Genomic DNA, 19,468 nt, shown 5'->3' with positions numbered 1-19,468 from the left:
TGGGTTCCAAAATATCCTGTGGCCTCTCTGTTGCATTTTCCTGCCCACCACTGGTAAGTAAGTTAGATGGGCTCAGGAGTCCATGTAACTGAGTTTTTATTTTTAGAGGAACAGGAGGTGAAATCACCTCCATCATCTTCCTACCCTGAGGGAGGCATAGGATTGTCAGAAGTCTTCAAGCTCAGAGGCTTCCATCTAACAGGTTGCAATCCCACAGGACTACATCATGAAAGTCTGAATTATAGCCGAAACTGCATTCTTTGGAACACCCTGGATTCTCTCACCAAGTTCCACAGCTTTATTGTATATGCTGTTGTTTATAAAATAATGCCATATAGTAAGTTATATACTACAACATTCCTCTTTATGAACTTTTCTTAGCCATGTTTAAGGAAAATCATAATGCAAACCCTACCTCTGGAATCCCAGAGCCGCAAGCATAAGGTGCAAACACCTTCACCAGAGAAACTGCTAGGAAAGCAAAGCTCAAGGCCCAGAAAATATACATTATGTAGTTCATTATATAGGAGCCCGGGCCCTAAAAGAAAACAAATAGTACTGTTAACAAATTTTGATTAGCAACCACCAAGGTATTTCACTGGAAATCAGATTAGTATTTTGACAATAGGCCTTTTCTTTTTAAGTTAAGCTACTGCAACAAGCAAGATGGGAGTGGTCACTGGCTATAATACACTACTACTACTACATCCTATGGACCAGTATGCCGTTCACAGAACTGGGCATAAGTATTTCCCCAAGTGCAAAACCACAACTACTACTGTGCTGGTTACGAACACATGCCCACCCAAACAACCAGAAGGGCAACTGTTAGCTGCAGACTGTGATCTTACACAGCCTCATTTTGTTGTAATGGAAAGGAAGTAGAATTCTAGGTCTTCTCTAGTAGAGAATAGAACTGGATTGCTGAGCCTTACTTTATAAGCCAAAGAACTATGCACAGTCTATTTTGGATAATTTTTTTGAGGGGTGAGGCCCTGGTTCCAGTTACAGAAAAGTAATAATATTTTGGTTGTAGATTCATTTCAACATGTACATTGACTGCAAAATTTCAACAAAATGAATGGCTGGAATAAACCAAATTGTGATTTTGCATGGAACATCCCTTAAGCCTTCACTGCATGTTACATTACAATGCATTACAACTTCAATGTTCGGATAACATATCATCCCTATTTCACAGACAGTGTTAAGGCAGTTAAGCACAGACTTCAGTTTAAAATCTATACTTACTTCTGCTTGACCAATTATTAGTTCTGCCCATGTTTTCCATAGTGGACATTTGTCTCGCTCTTCAAATGTTGTCTCGTTTGATGCCCAGCAACACTGTTCATGGTTGAACCACAGAGCACTGAGGCAAATACCTTCCTTTAAATCAGTCATCCAGTCTGCAGCAATATCTATCAAGCCAGCCAATGCACCTATTGTATAAATAGAGGTGACTTAGCACTTTCAGATACCATGTATATACAAAAATCACCATCAGTTCACACAGAATAAAAAAATAACACACTGAGAATTTAGGCATGGTTAAGATTGATTCTCTTCAAAAGGATTTGATTTGATAAAACATTATTGTTATTCTGAATCTAAGCACTTTTACAGAAATTGCAAAGTAACATAAACAGTACCATTAATTTAGTATAATTTGGTTGACATTGCCCAAGTGTGGATTTTGTATTAATTTATAAACTTGTTTCCAATGCACTGCTTTACAATTTTGATTTAATAATATTCTCATTTTAAAAAAACCTGAAATATTTATAAAAGTTAAGAATAAGGAGTGCCTTGTGTTTCTCAGCTGTAATATTAATAGTAGAACACACTTTTAAAACAGTAACCAGTAGAAAATAAACTGAATAAAATTATACAATCATATTGTTTCACGTTAGTATTTTTGAATTAGAACAAGTTCCATTTAAAAAATCATAGTAACTTCAGTAATAAGTTACTACCATACAATTATTTACAACTTGGAGGAAAAGATTCTGATGTATGCAATGAGCAAGTCTTTGACCTCAAATATGAACACAAATAAATGGCTTGGATCCTCTATACCAAAGAGACGGACCTTTTCTCTGTATCCATTTGTAATCTTTAAGTACTAGTTCATATGTTACAATTTTGCCATGCTAGATCGTAAACATTACTGTTGTCAAGATCCATAGACTTGCAGCTCGAACAGTACAGAGCTCATGTCATTAATGAGTAAAGAAAGCAACCAACAGTAATAGCGACTTGGGACACCACACTTAACTGTGCTTTTCATTATTAAGTCTATATTACTGGCAGATACACTGATTCTCAGAAGATGATTTGCATGTATCCCCCTACTGGATCAGAAATTTCACATGCAAAAGGATGCTAAATGAATGGTTTCTGGTGCAGGATCACTGCATCCTGTAACCAGGGCTGCACATACAGTTCCCAACACTGGATAAGGAGCGACACATCTAGCCACCAAACAGGTGTTTAGCACCATCAGTTCTGACAACAGTAGTCTCCAGTGTGGTAGAGTGGGGGGACGGAATTCGGGCCTTCCCTCTCCATTATCAGGGTGGATTTATCAGGGTGGCAATTTAAATCAATGATTTAATCAGTGATTTTAGACAGGACTTTGGGGTACATCTGTGGTGGTTGGAGGGCTGTCCCACATGACTTGCTTCTAGTATCACACTAATCAGCATTTTAATAAATGCTAATTCAGCCCCATGAAACTGGAAAATAAAATACAAAACACAAGAACATTTGGAGGAGTCGTAGAGTAGAAGTGAACCTTTTAAAAGCTTAACAAACTCTAGGGTGCTAGACATTAATCACATTTCTTCTTCTTAAATTAGAACAGGAGTCAAGTCAAGGCTTAGGATATCAATCAAACCCAGCAAAAATTGGAAAGCCTCTCAATGGAATCCGAGAAAAATTATGTGTCAGATCTGAGACAATACTGTCTCTCTCTCAGACAAACATAGATACTCATATTTTTCAGGAGCTACTTTGTATAAAAGACTATGTAGATATAGGAAAAAGAGCACTCCAGCAAAGTGAGATCTGATGAAAACATATGCCCAGTACAAACAGGAGTTGCTGCCTCCTGTTTAATGTTAGGGACCGCTCCACACACACCACCTGTAGAGCTGCATACTGTAGCACCTACACACTCAAACTGAAGATCTGAGTCACTGAGATCAAACCCTGCTTTGCAGCTCTGGTTTGGAAGGGGCACTTAACAAACCAAGATGTCTCCTCCAAAGCTCAAGGCATGAGAGGAGGAGGGAAGTGGGAGGAGAGAGTGCTTGACCTCATTGCTTGTTCACGCTCCAACAAACCATGTTTTGTTGGACTACGAACGTTACGTCTGAGCTGAACCATAGTCTAAAGTTAATTCTCAAGCAGCTAATAAATACCACATTCTTTACTCATTCCTTCAGCTTCTAAAATAAAATGGAACTTTACAACCGGCTGGACTTGTTCCGTATGTAGAAGAACATTTATATCCTTTATTGCACGTAAGTTAATATTTTACTTGGCAGTAAAACAAAAGAACAACGCAAATGTTTAATGTTTAACAATATTCTAACATTGATGCTGCACGCAGGAAATCCATGAAAACCTAGCAAAAATAATAAAAAGAACACTATATGCAGGATAAAATTACTTATCTGGAAGAAGTTAGCAGAAACACACAAATGGTTTGAATTCAGGGAGGGGAAGCCTAAGGTCTTTATATGTACGGCTGCTGCTGCATGACTTATTATGCCGATCAACAAAGAAATAGAGAGAGAAGTCTCCATCTTTATCTGTTCCTCACAGGCACTTTTCCACTGAACTTACCCATGTACTGTGGATTGCCAACAGTATAGCGACCAAAGCTTAAGGCTGCAATTCTATACCAGTTACCTGGCAGTATATCCCTCTGAACTCAATAGGATTTCTGAGTAAAATATACAGGACTATACTGCAAAAAACCTTAAAAGGCTTTGAATAAATCTGTCAATATCATAAATTTCAGCAAGAGTACTGTGCAAAGTGGATGGGTTCCTCCAAGTTGTCCCTACCTGATGCCAATCCAGTTAGTGTTACGACTAGCCATCCCGACCATGCATCACACAAACTCTTTGTCATCTCCCAGGAAGATTCTTTCTTCTTGCTATTGATCTGTAGAAACAAAATATTACCCTGAACATTACAAATCTTCCTTTTATTAATAAATTATATGAAAGGTTTGATTTCTCCAGCTCAACTACGGCTCCTCTCTGAACTATAGGAGGTAGGATCCTGAAACTTGCCACCTTCTTACTCAGTGACTTACACAAGTTGTCAGATGGTGGAGAAGTTAAACCCTTTTTCTCCTACTGGACTTCCTCTCCACCCTCTTGCTGTGAGGCTAAATCTCATAGGAAGGAATTCACCTTTCCTGTCCTTCCCATCACCACTATAGCTTGCTTCCAAGGGTTGCAAGAGCTCCTACTTCTCATGCTGAGAAGAATGCAACAGTAGATTCCCGGCAACCTGTAAGTGGGACCTAAGTGGAGCCCATTTACAAATTCTCAGGCAAGACATTTCTGAAACCTGAATAATTCAAGTGTGAATGAACACTGTATTGCTTTATGCCATGTTAGAGCTGGAAAAAGTGTAGAAAAGGACAACTAAAATGATCAAGGGGCTGGAGCAACTCCCCTATGAGGAAAGGTTACAACGACTGGGACTGTTTAGCTTAAAAATAAAGCGAGTAAGGGAGACTGATAGTGGAGTACAAAATTATGCATGGCATGGAGAATGTGGATCAGGAGACATTTTTCTTCCTCTCTCATAATACTAGAACCTGGGGTCATCCCATGAAGCTGATTGGTGGGAGATTCAGGATGGATAAAAGGAAGTGCTTCTTCACACAGCACATATTAAAACTATGAAATTCACTTCCACAAGTGGTAGTGATGGCCACCAATTTGGATGGCCTTAACAGGCGATTGGACAAATTCACAGAATCATAGAATCATAGAATAGTAGGGTTGGAAGGGGCCTACAAGGCCATCGAGTCCAACCCCCTGCTCAATGCAGGAATCCAAGTCAGAGCATCCCTGATAGAGGATAAGGCTATCAATGGCTACTAGTTCTGGTGGCTATATGCTACCTCCAGTATCAGAGGCAGTATGCCTATGTACACCAGTTGCTGGGGAACATGGGCAGGAGGGTGCTGTTGCATTCATGTGGGTTTCCCATGGGCAGCTGTTTGGCCACTGTGTGAACAGAATGCTGGACCTGGTCTGATCCAGCATGGCTCTTCATATATTCTACATGAGAAATAAAGTATTTTCATCCAACTATGAACTATATGAACATTTGGGCACTGATCTTTCTTGTCTTTGAATCACCCTAATTTATATTAACCTCAAATGATATATGTACAAGAATAATAAAAAGCAGTATCTTTAATTACCCTTCTGTGTCTCTCTCTGTCTTTGCACTTCTCTCGCACCCAATCAATGGTGTGGAAGTCATCGTACGTTCCAACCCCAGGAATGGGTTCATCCAAGAGGTCCAATAAGTGTGTTGTACTGTTAATACTTCCTCCATTTGTCATTGTATAATGAGTTCCTGCTGTGGAAAGAGAATGAAAAATTATTAAGTTCTATAGCAGAAAATAATTCTCTATATAACTGCCTGCTAATATTCTAAACATAATGACACTGCAGATTGCTTATCAGGCTTGATTTATTAGAAACGGTCTCTTTGGACAAATCCTGTTTGGATCCAATGGGCTTGTGCATAACTGAATGGTTACCTCTAGCATTTGGTCATCTCAACAGCATATCAAATTCTTGTAATCAGGTATGTAATATTAGCAACAATAAGCAAACTATCAGACATAAATGGGCAAACTGATTTGTTTGGGGGCATGTCCTTAATCTTGTCACTTTTCTCCCATGTTATTAACCAAGTTGGTATTTTCAAATAAGAGACCAAGGGAAAGAAAAATCTGAGGAGTTACAGAGAAAGCATCCTATGATTATATTTCAGCTCACTTTATAATGCTTTGGGGCATCAAGATTTTGCCTGCTGATGTAGTCAAACTTCATTGTAAGGAGGACAAACAGATGCCTTTCAATGCCCAATCCAAGGCTTACACTAGGCCTAAGCCCTCCAGTTAGTAAAAAATTTTTTCCATACCTACAGTACATGAAGCGTCATTTTTGCCACAAGAGCATATGGGTTTCTAAACAGCTACTACTGTGCACACTGTACTCCATATGCCTCCTGCATTTCCCCATATTTGATAACAATGCAGGCAAAAAGAATAACACACACATCCCCTCAAGCCCAAAGAGAAATTTAGTCTAGGAAAGAAGGAAAGTGCGTGCATCCCATCTGGAAGTACACCGCATTTTAATATATATACCTGTACTAGCTAACAGTCTAGAATCATAGAATCATAGAATAGTAGGGTTGGAAGGGGCCTACAAGGCAGTCTATATTATCTGCAACTGCAAAGACAAATATGTATTTAATTTATATCTGGCCCTTCCACCAAAAATAGTGCTCCAGAAGCTAACACTAATAAAATACAGATTAAAAACAAAATTTTAATTAAGATGTAACATGAAAACAGATCTATTTAAAAGAAAGAAAGAAAGAAAGAAAGAAAGAAAGAAAGAAAGAGCATCCAGCTGATTAAAACCTGCTTCAGCAACAGACCAGCTTACATGCCAAATGCCTGCCTGAACAAAAATATTTTTGCCTTCCAGCAGAAGGACATCAGAGAGGTATTCACCCTAGTCTCCCTCAGCAGGGAGTTCCAGAACCTAGAAGTGGCCACCGAGAAGGCCTTTTCTCGCATCCTCATCAAGTATGCCTCTCACAGTGGCGGGACCAAGAGAAGGGCCTCCCCTGAAGAACTTAAAACCTGGGCAGGCTCAAAAGGGAGAAGGCTGACTTTCAGGTAGCCATATCCCAAGTTATTTAGGGCTTGCTTTGTAAGTCATAACAAGAACTTTGAATTGTTCCTGGAAACAGACTGGTAGCCAGTGAAGCCAGCCCTGGTTAACAGTCTCGCCACAGCATTGTGGAACAGCAGAAGTTTCTAAACACCTTTTCAAAGGTAGCCCCACATAGTGTTACAGTAGTGCAAATGGGATGAGACAAAGGCATGTGTGGCAGCACCCAAATCAGGTATCTCTAGTAATGGCTGCAGTTGGCCAACTAGCCTCAGCTCTGCAAACACACTCCTGGCCACTCTGAAACCTGGGCATCCAGGTTCAGGACTGAAACTAGGAGTACAGCCAAACTGCAAACCTGAATCTTCAGAGGGAGTGTAACCCCATCCAGCACAAGTTGAATCCCTATTCTCTTTTGACTAACCAGGAGTACTTCTGTCTTGTCTGATTTAACCTTCAGTTTGTATACTTCAAAGTTTTCTGGTGCAAGTGCTCATTCAGGTTAGAAAATACCCATTTATCAGGTCATCTGTAATGAATATCTACCTCCATCAATCCAGGCACACACCCAGTTCCTGGCTGAGCTTCTTTGGCAGGAGAAACAGAATGCAAATCCATGAAGCTCTGCTGTGTTCAAAATATTGCGAAACTAGACAAATATCGCAAAACTAGCTGGATGCACTTCCTCTCTCTTCTTCCCAGGCTTTAAAAAAAAGAAGAAAGTAGCTGCTATTAGTGCTGTGGAAACACAGCACAAGCTCTTCTGGACACTGTTCATTCTCACTCCCTTTCTGTCTCCTGGGGACATGGGGCAGGGCAGAGCCTAGGGCAAGGGTTCTGGTAACAATAGCACAGAGTACAGAGGGAAACATCTGATTTCATTTATAAGTCTGTGTTCACTGTATTTATTTCTACTACGGTAAGATTTTACAGCATGAATCTATACCATGAGACAATCTTTGCATTAACAGAATTACCACAGTTCAGGGTTCAGCAACCAGACTGGTTGCTGGACCAATCCATGGATGAGACACTACATCTTCTCTCCCGCTCCCCCCTCCCACCGTATTGGCACCAGTGTACAATAGCTGGTTGATGCTGAACATCCAGAACAAAGGCACTATATGTCTTGGGAGGCAGAGGTACATTGCAGGAAAATGTACGGCTGGATACGGTAGGCAGGAAATAAACAGAAGTGGATCTACTTCCTAGACACTCACTGGTTGTCTGGAAAACTAATCTGAACTCAATATATTGCACAACCCCACAATGCATTGGGGTGAGGGAGGTGGCAGGGAAAATCCAAGATCACACAATAAGGGCCGAAGCCTCAAGCACATGGAGCATATTTCCTAATCCACGTATGATGGCAATAAAGGGAAATATTGTTCCCAAGAATCCCTAGACACCGCTACATATTTTTTTATCCACACCATTCCGCAGGCAACTTGCACAAGGTGTGTGTACGTAGTGGGGAGGGGGCTTCCTGCAAACATGGCAGTATCTGTGGCATCCATTACAAATCTGTCAAACTCTGGAAAGTCTGGCATCTGATCCAAAATAGATTGGGGGATGCCTAAAACTTGGCATCTGAACGTCCATTTCAGAGATTGGTTATATCCTGCTGCAGGTTCATGTGTCTGGCACCTTTCCTTCCTTCCTTCCTTCAACCCACTGTGAGTTGGATAAGACTAAAAGGCTCCTTTTACAAGGCAAGTGGGCCAAGAGGTGACCATCTTCAGGAAGGGTTTAGTCCACAGGCCACCAATTGCCTATATCTGACCCACAATTAAGAAAGAAAGAAAGAAAGAAAGAAAGTTATTTTAAGCCATCTGAAGTATAGGACAGGCAGCATATAAATGTTTTAAATAAATAAAATAAGTGTGTGGAGTTTGACAAACCTTTGTTAAAGAGGCGATGTGGCATCCAACAGACCCGAAACAAAAGTGTTTACTGCATAAGGCATAACTGGAGGTCCATAGAGATATCAGATAAAGATGCCAAAACAGCGATCCATTGATTAGACAAAACAGGACATTCCAATTCCCTGTTCCATTCCTGCTGTAGACCCCGTGTATCATATTTATTCACTGATAATAAGAATTTATAAACATGAATCATGGGTCGATATACCTGGTCAGCTTCAATAAGTGTTTCCAATAGCAAAGGAGACTCCGAGGCAGGAAAAGCAGCAGGACTGAATCTAGATACTAACAAATGCTTCAGTTGCAAATACTGCCATTCAGCTGTAGCAGGCAAACCAAATTTATTTCGCAAAGTTGAAAATAACAAAAACTCATCATCAACACCCCATAATTGATCCAGCGTAGAGATCATTTTACCTGTCCAGGTCCACCACAAAAACATTTTCTTTCCTATTCTTAGATCTGGATTTCCTCATAAAGTCAATTTGGCGTGGGAAAATGGGTCAAACTGTAATTGCCATGACATTATATGCTACGCATCTAACTGCCAAGATTGTGGGAGGAGTTCTATCCGCCTTAACATGTCGAGAACCTAATGCCATCCATTTGGAGAGAGTCTCCAGACAGTAAGATTCGAAAACTGACCAAGGTGGAAAATCAAATCTGAGTGGAAAAGACCAAAATTTAGTACAGGTCAGCAAATAAGCCCAATGATATATAGCAAGATCTAGAAAGCCAAACCCACCTTCTTTAATACTTTTCAAAGATATTCTTGGTGGAAAAGAACCCCCAAATAATTTACCAAATAAAGCATTAAGTTTTTGGAAATATCTGCCAGGTATAAGTAAGGGGATCCTACGTATAACATAAACAATTCAAGGTATAGTATTCATCTTAAGTGTATTAATCTTAGTGTCAGGAGCGCCCTAGCTGCCTCTTGCAGTCCCCACCAATAGCCAACTCAGGACACAGATGACGAGGATTCTTTCCAAGACTTTATTCCCTTATTACTTTATGACTCTTTCAGATACTAATCACTAGCGACAAAGCAAGGAACAGCACTGGGGAAAGATAGCAGAGTAGCCTAAGCTCCAGATAAGGCAGTTGGTCCCTGTTTGAAGGAGAACCACGGGAAGACCCTGAACGTATGGGCTAGGGAGAGATCCTCCCTCTTTCACTTGGGTCCTCAGGACACGACCATTGTTTGAGCGCCAAACAAGCGGTACGCCTCCATCTGTCGTCGCTCCCTGCGTCTGCGCCGAGCATCCAGCAAGCCCCCCTCCAGCGCTATCTCACTGCCAGGGTCACTATCTATCCCAGGAATGCTGGCAGGAGGAATCTCTGCCAGCTGCTGTGCTTGTGAGAGATAAGCAAGCTCCTCTCCCATGGATTGCTGTTTCTCCTCAGAATCAGAACTGTTCTAGGGCTCTATTGGCTCAGTTTCCACCCTGACACTTAGCCCATAAATTCAACTTTAAAGATGCCCATCTATCTATATCTTGTGAAATATCGTTAATCAACTTATTTAAAGTTAACGTAATCATTTGAGATATATCTCTAAGGATAATTATTCCCAAATAAGTAATAAACTCTGGGCACTGTTGAAATTGCCAATTGGCTAATACACTAGAGTATACCTTATCTCCAATCAGCATTATATCTGACTTTGACCAATTAATTGAATAGTCAGACAAATCTCCAAAACTATTACTCAATTTCATCAAAGCTGGAACCGACGACTAGAGTTTCGAAATAAACAGCAAAAGATCATCAGCATAAAGGCTAATTTTAAATTCTAAGCCACAATGCACAATTCCATGAATATTACTATTTTGTCTAACAGCACACACCAGGGGTTCCAAACATAAGTTGAATATCAATGGAGAAAATGGACAACCTTGTCTAACGCCTCTCCCAAGTAAAAAAGAAAAAAGACAAAGGCAAAAATAAACAGTCATTATTCTCATTTTTGGAGCCGAGTATAAAATTTTTAACCCATTTCTACAGGAAAAATGAAATTAGTGTGGTAAAAATACATTTCCAATGAATTTTGTCAAAGGCCCTTTCTGCATCCAAGGAAATGATGGCCACCTGGTTGGTTCTTTCAGAGTTTAAAGCGACTAGATCGACGACTAATCTAAGATTATCTGCCCTCTGTTTAATTTTAAGAAATCTCACCCGGTCCGGTCTAACTAACATGGCAATAACTTGTTGCAGTCTATTGGCCAAAATTGCTCTTAATATTTTGATATCTACATTAATTAATGATATAGGGCAATAGTTAGCACAATAGGTATTATCCTTGCCAGGCTTAGGAATCATAGTCATATAAGCATCATTTAACAATGAAGAAAGGGAGCCCACCTCAAAAATATGGTTACAGAGCCAGTACGGCTTTGAAGCTAAAAAGCTGGAGAATGTTTTATACCACTCAATTGGGAATCCATTCAGACCAGGTGATCTCCCAGTGTAAATATTCATAATTCCATTCATAATTTCCTCCAAACACAAAGGGGCCAAAAGAAGCTGTTGTTGTGAAGATTCTAAGCATGGAAGATTAATACGCGAAAAAGAGCTTCCATATCTTGCTCTGGTATCTTGCTACCAGTGCTGTAAAGATCAGAATAAAAAATTTTAAATTGTGAGTTTATATCTATAGGAGAAGTATATACTTTGTCACTTTCATCTTTAATGGCTGAAATTACATTTTTATGTTGATGCTGTTTAAGACAATGTGCAAGGATCTTACTAGGATGTTCACCATACTTGTCCTAAACAAGAGCAAATCCCACCTGCTGTGAAATAATATTATTCAACTCATGCTTAGCATTCTGCAGCTCTTGATAAGGCTGTGCAGTAGGGGAAATGGCAAACTGAGTTATAAGAGTTTCAACTTCTTATTTAAAAACATCCATTGAGTTTTTTAAAAAACATTTTTGGTAAGAAGCATAAGCAATAATTCGGCCCCTTATAAAAGCTTTACTGGCTTCTCCCACAATGGTGCAAGAACCCGCCGTATCCTCATTAGTATTAAAATACTCTGTCCATTCAGCTAACATCTGAGTTTTTAACCTGTCATCATTAAGAAAAGAAACGTTAAGGTGCCAAAGACCGAGGGCCTTAGAAGTGTCCAAAAATTGCAGTTCCAAACGTATTAGGGCATGATCTGACACTACCAATGTGTCAGTTTTGCAGTCTTTTATTTGACATACCAAAGATGTAGAGAACAAAAACTAATCTAATCTAAAGCAATTATGGTGAACGGGTGAAATAAAAGTATACTCTCTGTCAGCAGGATGTAAAATTCTCCAAGGTTTTTCAAACTCAGCTAATTGTTGGAGGTGTAATGCAGTTAATGCTTCTTTTATTCATATGTTTTGGAAATGCCCAATAGTTACCTCCTTTGGGGAAGAAGTTATCATATGGATAAACTTTGTATTGGAAAGCTCTTTAATATTTACATGTTCTCTTAAACTATTTACCAGCTTTTTGGAACGTAAATGGATTTTTTGCACCCTACTGGCTGCTAAAAGCCTGATACTACAATACTAGAAGGATAAAAGCTCACCACCTATAATGCAAAGGATTGAACACTTAACAACACTAGCAACATTTGAAAGAGTGGAATATAGGCAGCACTTGTGAATGGACTTATATTTAGATATCTGGTTTGCTTTCACTGAAGTTTGTGTAATCTATTTTTTTCCTCCCTAGAACGTTATAATATTTAAAACTGAGGACTTTAGAGTATGTTGTTATATTTTCACTTTTTTGGTTTTGTTACGTTTTTGTTTGTTTGTTTTGTTGAAACTCACAATAAAAAACTGATTTAACAAGTAAAATAAGTGTGCAGCTTTTCAGGAAACTAGTCACATAGACTAAGAAATCTCATCATTCTGATTATGCTGCATATTGCAGAAGTATGACCTTGTAACAGCAAGTGGTCTTTTTAAAATGTATATCCTAAAAAGAGGTTCTTTGGACATGTGTTCCAGAGTCTCAAAATACTACATGAAACTTGGTCCAGGCAAAGGCACCACCACTATCCCGCCACACATATACATTACTCTGAGCTACACATGCAAGAGGACTTTTTCCTTTGCCACCCCTCAGCTGTGGAATGACCTGCTGACTCCTTTGAAGGTTCTTAAGTAGAAATTAAAGACTCTATTATTCTGACGGGCCTTCCCTTTTTATAACCCTCATTCCTCTTTGTTGACTGTTACAGTATAGACTGTTTTTATGCTGTGTTGTTTTTATTGTTGGATTTTTCGTTAAATTGTTTTTAACTTGTACACCACCTAGAGTATTTATATATAGGCGGGTTATAAATTCAATAAATAAATAGAATTGAATAAATAAAGATAGATAGATGGACTTGTCTCTCATGTAATATGTGCACTCGGAGTTAAGTATCCTCTCTGCTGGGATATGGGGTAACATGTATCATACAGAAAGGATATTGCTGTATTAGCAGGCAAATCCTGATTGTTGCTTATCAAACAATTAGAATGACTAAAAGCCTTGACGTCGCCAAATTGCAAATACTAAAAAATGAATAAAGCCACTAAAAATCATGAGGCTCTTTCAAAATAATCAGTTTTTAAAGCTCAACTCTTTTTTGCCCTCTCCTCTGGGTTTCTGAAGCTCCACATACACTGTACCCACATTTTCAACACATTTTCGGCAACCATGAGATGTAGAAATGTGAGTAATTTAGCAAATTGCCCATTCAAAAATTCTGCTCAAGTTTGCAGCTGTTTTATAACCAAAAGGCAAAACTGTTACAACATGGTCAAATGGACATCAACAATTTCCACAATTCTATGTAGCAAATTACACGCAGATTTCTTTTACTGTATACACAAGAAGCAAAACAAACAGAAAATACAGTGCTTTATTTCACAATTTGTTTTTAAAAAATGTTGTAGTATCAACTTCTATAAATAACATTTCCTCCAGGTTTTGTTTCTTTAAATCTCTCCTACACAAATAATTACCTCACCTCCACAACCATGCCTTTAACAATTTAGCATAGCAAATGGCTGGAGGAGTGCTGTGAAAGTGTCCTTGGGTCATGGCTAGACTATGAAAGTAGGTCACATTGCAAATCTCTTAGCTAACATGTTTCAAGTAACATGTTTCAAAACATGAGTAGAGATAACAGTTCAACACCTTCAGAACGCTAGCAGCTCATGGTTGAAGAGCTAGTCTACAGAAATGTTTTCAAACATACTGAATTAAAACCAGTACTTTCTAATTCTTGATTTTAGCACCCTGGTGAGATTTCCACTGAACTTTTAGTTTGGCCGCAGCTCCATCTCCTAGGACTTGCTACATCAACCAGGGATGGAGTTTCGAAGGGATATGGATACAATCTGGCCAAAGGCATTTCTTAGGAAGAGAAGGCATGTTGAATGGTGACAAAACAGGTCTTGCCACAAAAGTGAAACCAGGAGCTGAAGAGTAGGAGTGCAGTGCAATTGTACCAGTGCAAGTAGTCTTTCTAAGACCAACAGACATATTATAATTCTCATGTTATTTTGGAAGTGACTGTGCATGGACGTCATAGCAAATCATGGTTTACTGTGATGGGAACAAGTCTAGGTAAGCCTTGGGCTTCCACGCTCTCCCCATCTTCCAGTGCAGCTGCAAGGAGGAGATCAGACACTTTTGCCTGATTTTGATTAGCTGCAACTTGTGGTTTTACCTAAGCTATGGTATGTTTCAAACAAGCCAACTTCAAAACATGGGCTTATGAAACTGTCTTTTTTCAAAAAACACAGTTAAGATTAACCACAGTTTAGGATCCAGATGTAATGCTAAACTGCAGATAATAAAAATGGAAATGAAAGCTTCCAATCTTCTCCTCACAGCCGCATTGGAGGAGGAGGAGAGAGCATGTGAGCTTGAGGCTCACTTAGGCTCATTCCCATTACAATAACCTGTTGTTTACCATGACATCTAAATATAACCAGTATCTTGAGGTACCAAGAGTGTATCCGATGTATTCACAATATAAAGAATGTTACAGTGAATGTTCAAATTGTGGTCAATGTTGACATTCACATGTTAATCGCAATAACTGCAGATGAATGTTGTGAATGATTTAAAATTGGAAGTTTTCCCCATAGAAGTGAACATCAGCCATTACATTTTAACCTTCCTGACCACAGTGAATTTGTGGTGAGGGGCTTTCCTAAACTTTAGTTCAGAATCCAGTTTTTAAAGCTGGGCCAAAAATAGGATCAAGGAAGAAAATAGGTACATATGGAGAATCACTAGAGCTATATTTCAAGTTTATACATTGGATTTGGAAGACCTAGTTTAAGTTTTCTGCTAATCACAATTGTTGTTGTTTATTCAGTCAGTCGCTTCCGACTCTTCGTGACTTCATGGACGAGCCCACGCCAGAGCTTCCTGTCGGCCGTCGCCACCCCCAGCTCCCCCAAGGTCGAGTCCGTCACCTCCAGAATATCATCCATCCATCTTGCCCTTGGTCAGCCCCTCTTCCTTTTGCCTTCCACTTTCCCTAGCATCAGCATCTTTGCCAGGGTATCCTGTCTTCTCATTATGTGGTCAAAGTACTGCAGATATTAAATGCCTTTAATATCATTCCCTCAAGTGAGCAGTCTGGCTTTATTTCCTGGAGTATGGACTGGTGTGATCTTCTTGCAGTCCAAGGCACTCTCAGAATTTTCCTCCAGCACCACAGTTCAAAAGCATCTATCTTCCTTTGCTCAGCCTTCCTTATGGTCCAGCTCTCGCAGCCATAGGTTACTACGGGGAATACCATTGCTTTCACTATGCGGACCTTTGTTGTCAGTGTGATGTCTCTGCTCTTCACTATTTTATCAAGATTTGTCATTGCTGTCCTCCCAAGAAGTAAACATCTTCTGATTTCCTGGCTGCAGTCAGCGTCTGCAATAATCTTTGCACCTAGAAAGACAAAGTCTGTCACTGCCTGCACGTTTTCTCCCTCTATTTGCCAGTTATCAATCAAGCTGGTTGCCATAATCTTGGTTTTTTTGAGGTTTAACTGCAACCCAGCTTTTGCACTTTCTTCTTTCACTTTTGTTATGTGGTTCCTCAGCTCCTCCTCGCTTTCAGCCATCAAAATGGTATGATCTGCATATCTGAGATTGTTAATGTTTCTGCCAGCCTTGGCTTCATCAAGCCCAGCACGTCGCATGATGTGTTCTGCGTACAGGTTGAATAGGTAGGGTGAGAGTATACAACCCTGCCATACTCCTTTCCCAATCTTAAACCAGTCCGTTGTTCCGTGGTCTGTTCTTACCATTGCTACTTGGTCATTATACATATTCCTCAGGAGGCAGACAATGGATCACAATGGATGGTATTAATAAACCATTCCCTCAAATCTCAGTTCCTCACCTGGAAAATTAAAACAAACTCAAATGTAAAGCACTTTGTCCATTTATATATGTACACACACACATATGTTAAGAAATGAAAATGACTCCCCATCAGTTTATTTTTGCTACTGCAGAAGGTATAAAAGAATCTAAAAGATCAGGATGAGGAGCGGGGAGAAAGCACAATCCTACATAAATAAGTGACACCATTGAAATATAAGATGTTCGTAAAATCACAGAAGAATCCTTCTAATGGAACTCAAAGAATGAAATAGATCGAGAACCAGATGTTCAACAAAAATATGAAGTTGAAAACTTAGGTATCAGCAAAATATGGCCTGTAAAATAAATAGATTGAATAATTTTTCATAGCAAAACCTAGGCCATCTCACCTTTAAAGCCTATTTGTGACTGGTGGCAAAACACAAACAAGGTTTCATACTTTAATTGGAGTCATAAAAGACAAATATATTACAGTCCTAAACTCCAAGTAGTATCCAATGGTACACCTATCTAGTAAAAAACGTAGACACATTCAATCTGTTCAGACAACTGAACTAATAAGATTTATATGCCACTTTCATCCACAGTTCTCAAACATCTGATAAGAAATGGACTTCTCAGGATCAAAACTGATGAAGTGGATTCTGGCCCATGAAAGCTTATGCCACAATAACTCTGTTACTCTTTAAGGCGCCACAAGACTATTATTACTGTAAGGAAGAGTAGGGGAAAGACCCAACACAGTATGGTTGCCTAGTGTTGAAAGCTAAGCTACTAAATGTGTACTAGAGACATGGGATTAGACATAGGAGCACAAATCCAAAGCCTTGCTTTACTGTATCAGCTAATGACAGAACCTGTCAGATTACCATACAGAGTAGTAAAATTGCACGAAGCAGAAACAAATGAAGTTCACAGAAAATTGATGAACGTTTTTGTGTGCAATACAGGTGTGCACTGAAGCTAAGTGGAAGCCTGGCTACCTGAAGACACAAACGTTTATCTTGCATGGGAAAGATGATCTGGAATTGTTTTCGGTCAGCCCCTCCCACCCACAGTTCTGAATAACAGTATTTTCTTAGGGTTAGTGTAGACTTTGGGATGGAAGTATAAGCTGAAGCATATGATAGGCACTAAACACTGAAATATTTGCCCAGTAAGTACAAATAATTACAGTCACATGATCACATCTTATCACTGCAACTGTTGAAGTGAAACACTGAAGAGGTTTATAGCCCTTTGGTGACAGCTGAGACATAAAAGTCTCTGATTCAGGTTTTGGTAATATGAGGAGGGCCAAACAAGTGATGACACTGGGAAGTAATGTGTTAGGGGAGAGGTGGGAAACTGGATGACCCCCTCGCTGACCCCTCCATGGGCCAGAATACATCAGTGGGTGGGGCTTCAGCCTGCTATCATCTGGTCCCCAGGCAAAGCAGTAGCTGTAACTCCTCCAGCCAGCACCCTGGCTTTGTTGTGAAGCTGCCCTGACCAAGGCATTAGGTGGAGAAGTGGTACTCCACCTGGTGCCTTCCCCCATTGGTGAGGACTGGCCTGTCAGTCAGAGACTGCCTATCCTTGAGTAAGGGAGAAGGAATGGTGGATCCTTAGGGAGATGGGAGGGGAATGTCTGCTGAGGTTTTAGACTAAGAAAAAGCTTTGGAGGGAGTTATTTGACTATTCCAAGAATGTTAAACAGTGTATCAGCAAAAGAGATGTGACTATAAGCAGGGACTGAGATTTCAAGCAACAATCTGCTGGATAGTTACATTATCTTTCCTTTAGTAATCCCTTAATGTTCTTTACTAATTTGACATTATAAACTTTGGGACAAAGAAGTGTCTCTCTTCATGTTGCACAATGACATCATCCACCTGGAGTCCTTATGATATGGCAGACTATAAATCTAAAATACAGTTTTTTATAGAGTGCTGCTACAATGTCTTGCAATAAAGCAAGAATCATGAACAAAGCGTGTTAGTGAAAGAGTATGAACCCTTTTTTCAGTTTACATAGGGTTCTTCATCAGAAAGGGTGGAATTTTTAAATCTCAGCTATATACAGAGCAAATGTATTATGTTGGCACTAAATAATTAGATATTTTAGATTAATGCACTAATCATGACACTTCCTCCCCCCAAAAAAATCTAGACTACATTAACTAGCATGATTTGTGGCAGGCTATCAATATTCAGATATTTAGCATCTGTTAAATTATCTTTTCTCATTTTTCTGCCAAAGCAGCATTTTAATAACAATTTAATCAAACTGTTGTTGATACTCGTTACAGAAAGCATCTAGAATCTATAAGAAGTAATAAGACCAAATCAGAAAACAAAGCATTGCACAGAAAATGAACAAAGCGTGGGAATAAAACAGAAACTGAACTGTAGAACACATCTGTTCTCTGACAGCTGCTTGGATTGGCCCATACCCTGTCAAACATTGCTCATCCATATGGCAGGACAGAACAAGAATGTGATCCACATATAGCCATAGTAGTGCTACAATAGTATAGAAAGACATTGCTGATTTTGAAGGCATCAGCTTTGTTGTCTTCTGGTTTAGCATAGGATTCCCAGCTAAAGGCAGCAGAACCCTGCCATCTGGCTACAACTTAAAAATTCAATTTTACAAATGGGGATCTGAAGTTAAGAAGCAGTGACTCTACCTAAACCACCAGCAAGTATGTGGTTAAATAAAAACCTGAACCTGTTACTTCTGGGGGGAGGGGAGGCATGTGCATGGCCAGGAATTAGGATATGAATGGAAGCAAACCAGGAATTCTGGTATGTTGTCGAGTATGCTATCCATTACTCCAGTAATATTCAAATCTTTCAGACCTGCAGTCCACTTTTAACCCAAATGTGCAGCATGGTACCCATTTTTAATATACCTGTTTCTCTTCCTATCCTGCCCTCAAATCTACATTGCAGACATACTGGTTTAACAGCCACTCCTTCTCCCTTGAAAATCCCGAGCATTATAGTTCTGTGTGACTGAGAGGGAGGAGGAAAAAAGCCAGCTCAGGCACTCATTCTTAGTTACAAAGTTCTTTGCAAGTGTTCTTTGTGGCAGGGAGGGGCAAAACAAATGCCCTGCAGCTGTTCCTTCCCTGGCTGATGGATGGGACCAGACTGTCATGATGTTCTTCCTGAGAGGCAGACGCAACAGCCTCCTAGTAGCCTGTGGTCGCCAAGCCGATGGCAGAGGA

General features: G+C 39.7%; 1 protein-coding gene across 6 annotated transcripts in view; it reads right to left on the bottom strand.

Moving 5' to 3' along the window:
- CLCN3 (Cl-/H+ antiporter 3) overlaps nucleotides 1–19,468 on the bottom strand; it is an 80,030-nt gene that overhangs the window by 23,422 nt on the left and 37,140 nt on the right. For 4 of the 6 annotated variants that reach the window (XM_084856429.1, XM_084856433.1, XM_084856434.1 and 1 more), the window contains 4 exons: nucleotides 5,456–5,616; nucleotides 4,074–4,173; nucleotides 1,252–1,439; nucleotides 416–538 (listed from right to left, as the gene is read on the bottom strand). In XM_084856429.1, the coding sequence (XP_084712555.1) occupies nucleotides 416–538; nucleotides 1,252–1,439; nucleotides 4,074–4,173; nucleotides 5,456–5,616 (572 nt within the window). The remainder of the gene's footprint in view (nucleotides 1–415; nucleotides 539–1,251; nucleotides 1,440–4,073; nucleotides 4,174–5,455; nucleotides 5,617–19,468) is intronic. The other 2 variants (XM_084856432.1, XM_084856435.1) reach the window with 1 other exon arrangement.

Source organism: Heloderma suspectum, chromosome 5 (genome assembly GCF_057233095.1).
Source record: "Heloderma suspectum isolate Gila_16-S chromosome 5, 16-S_ref, whole genome shotgun sequence".
NCBI lineage: Eukaryota > Metazoa > Chordata > Lepidosauria > Squamata > Helodermatidae > Heloderma > Heloderma suspectum.
Note: the sequence above shows the minus strand (reverse complement) of the source record. Positions and strands in the feature narration are given on the sequence as shown.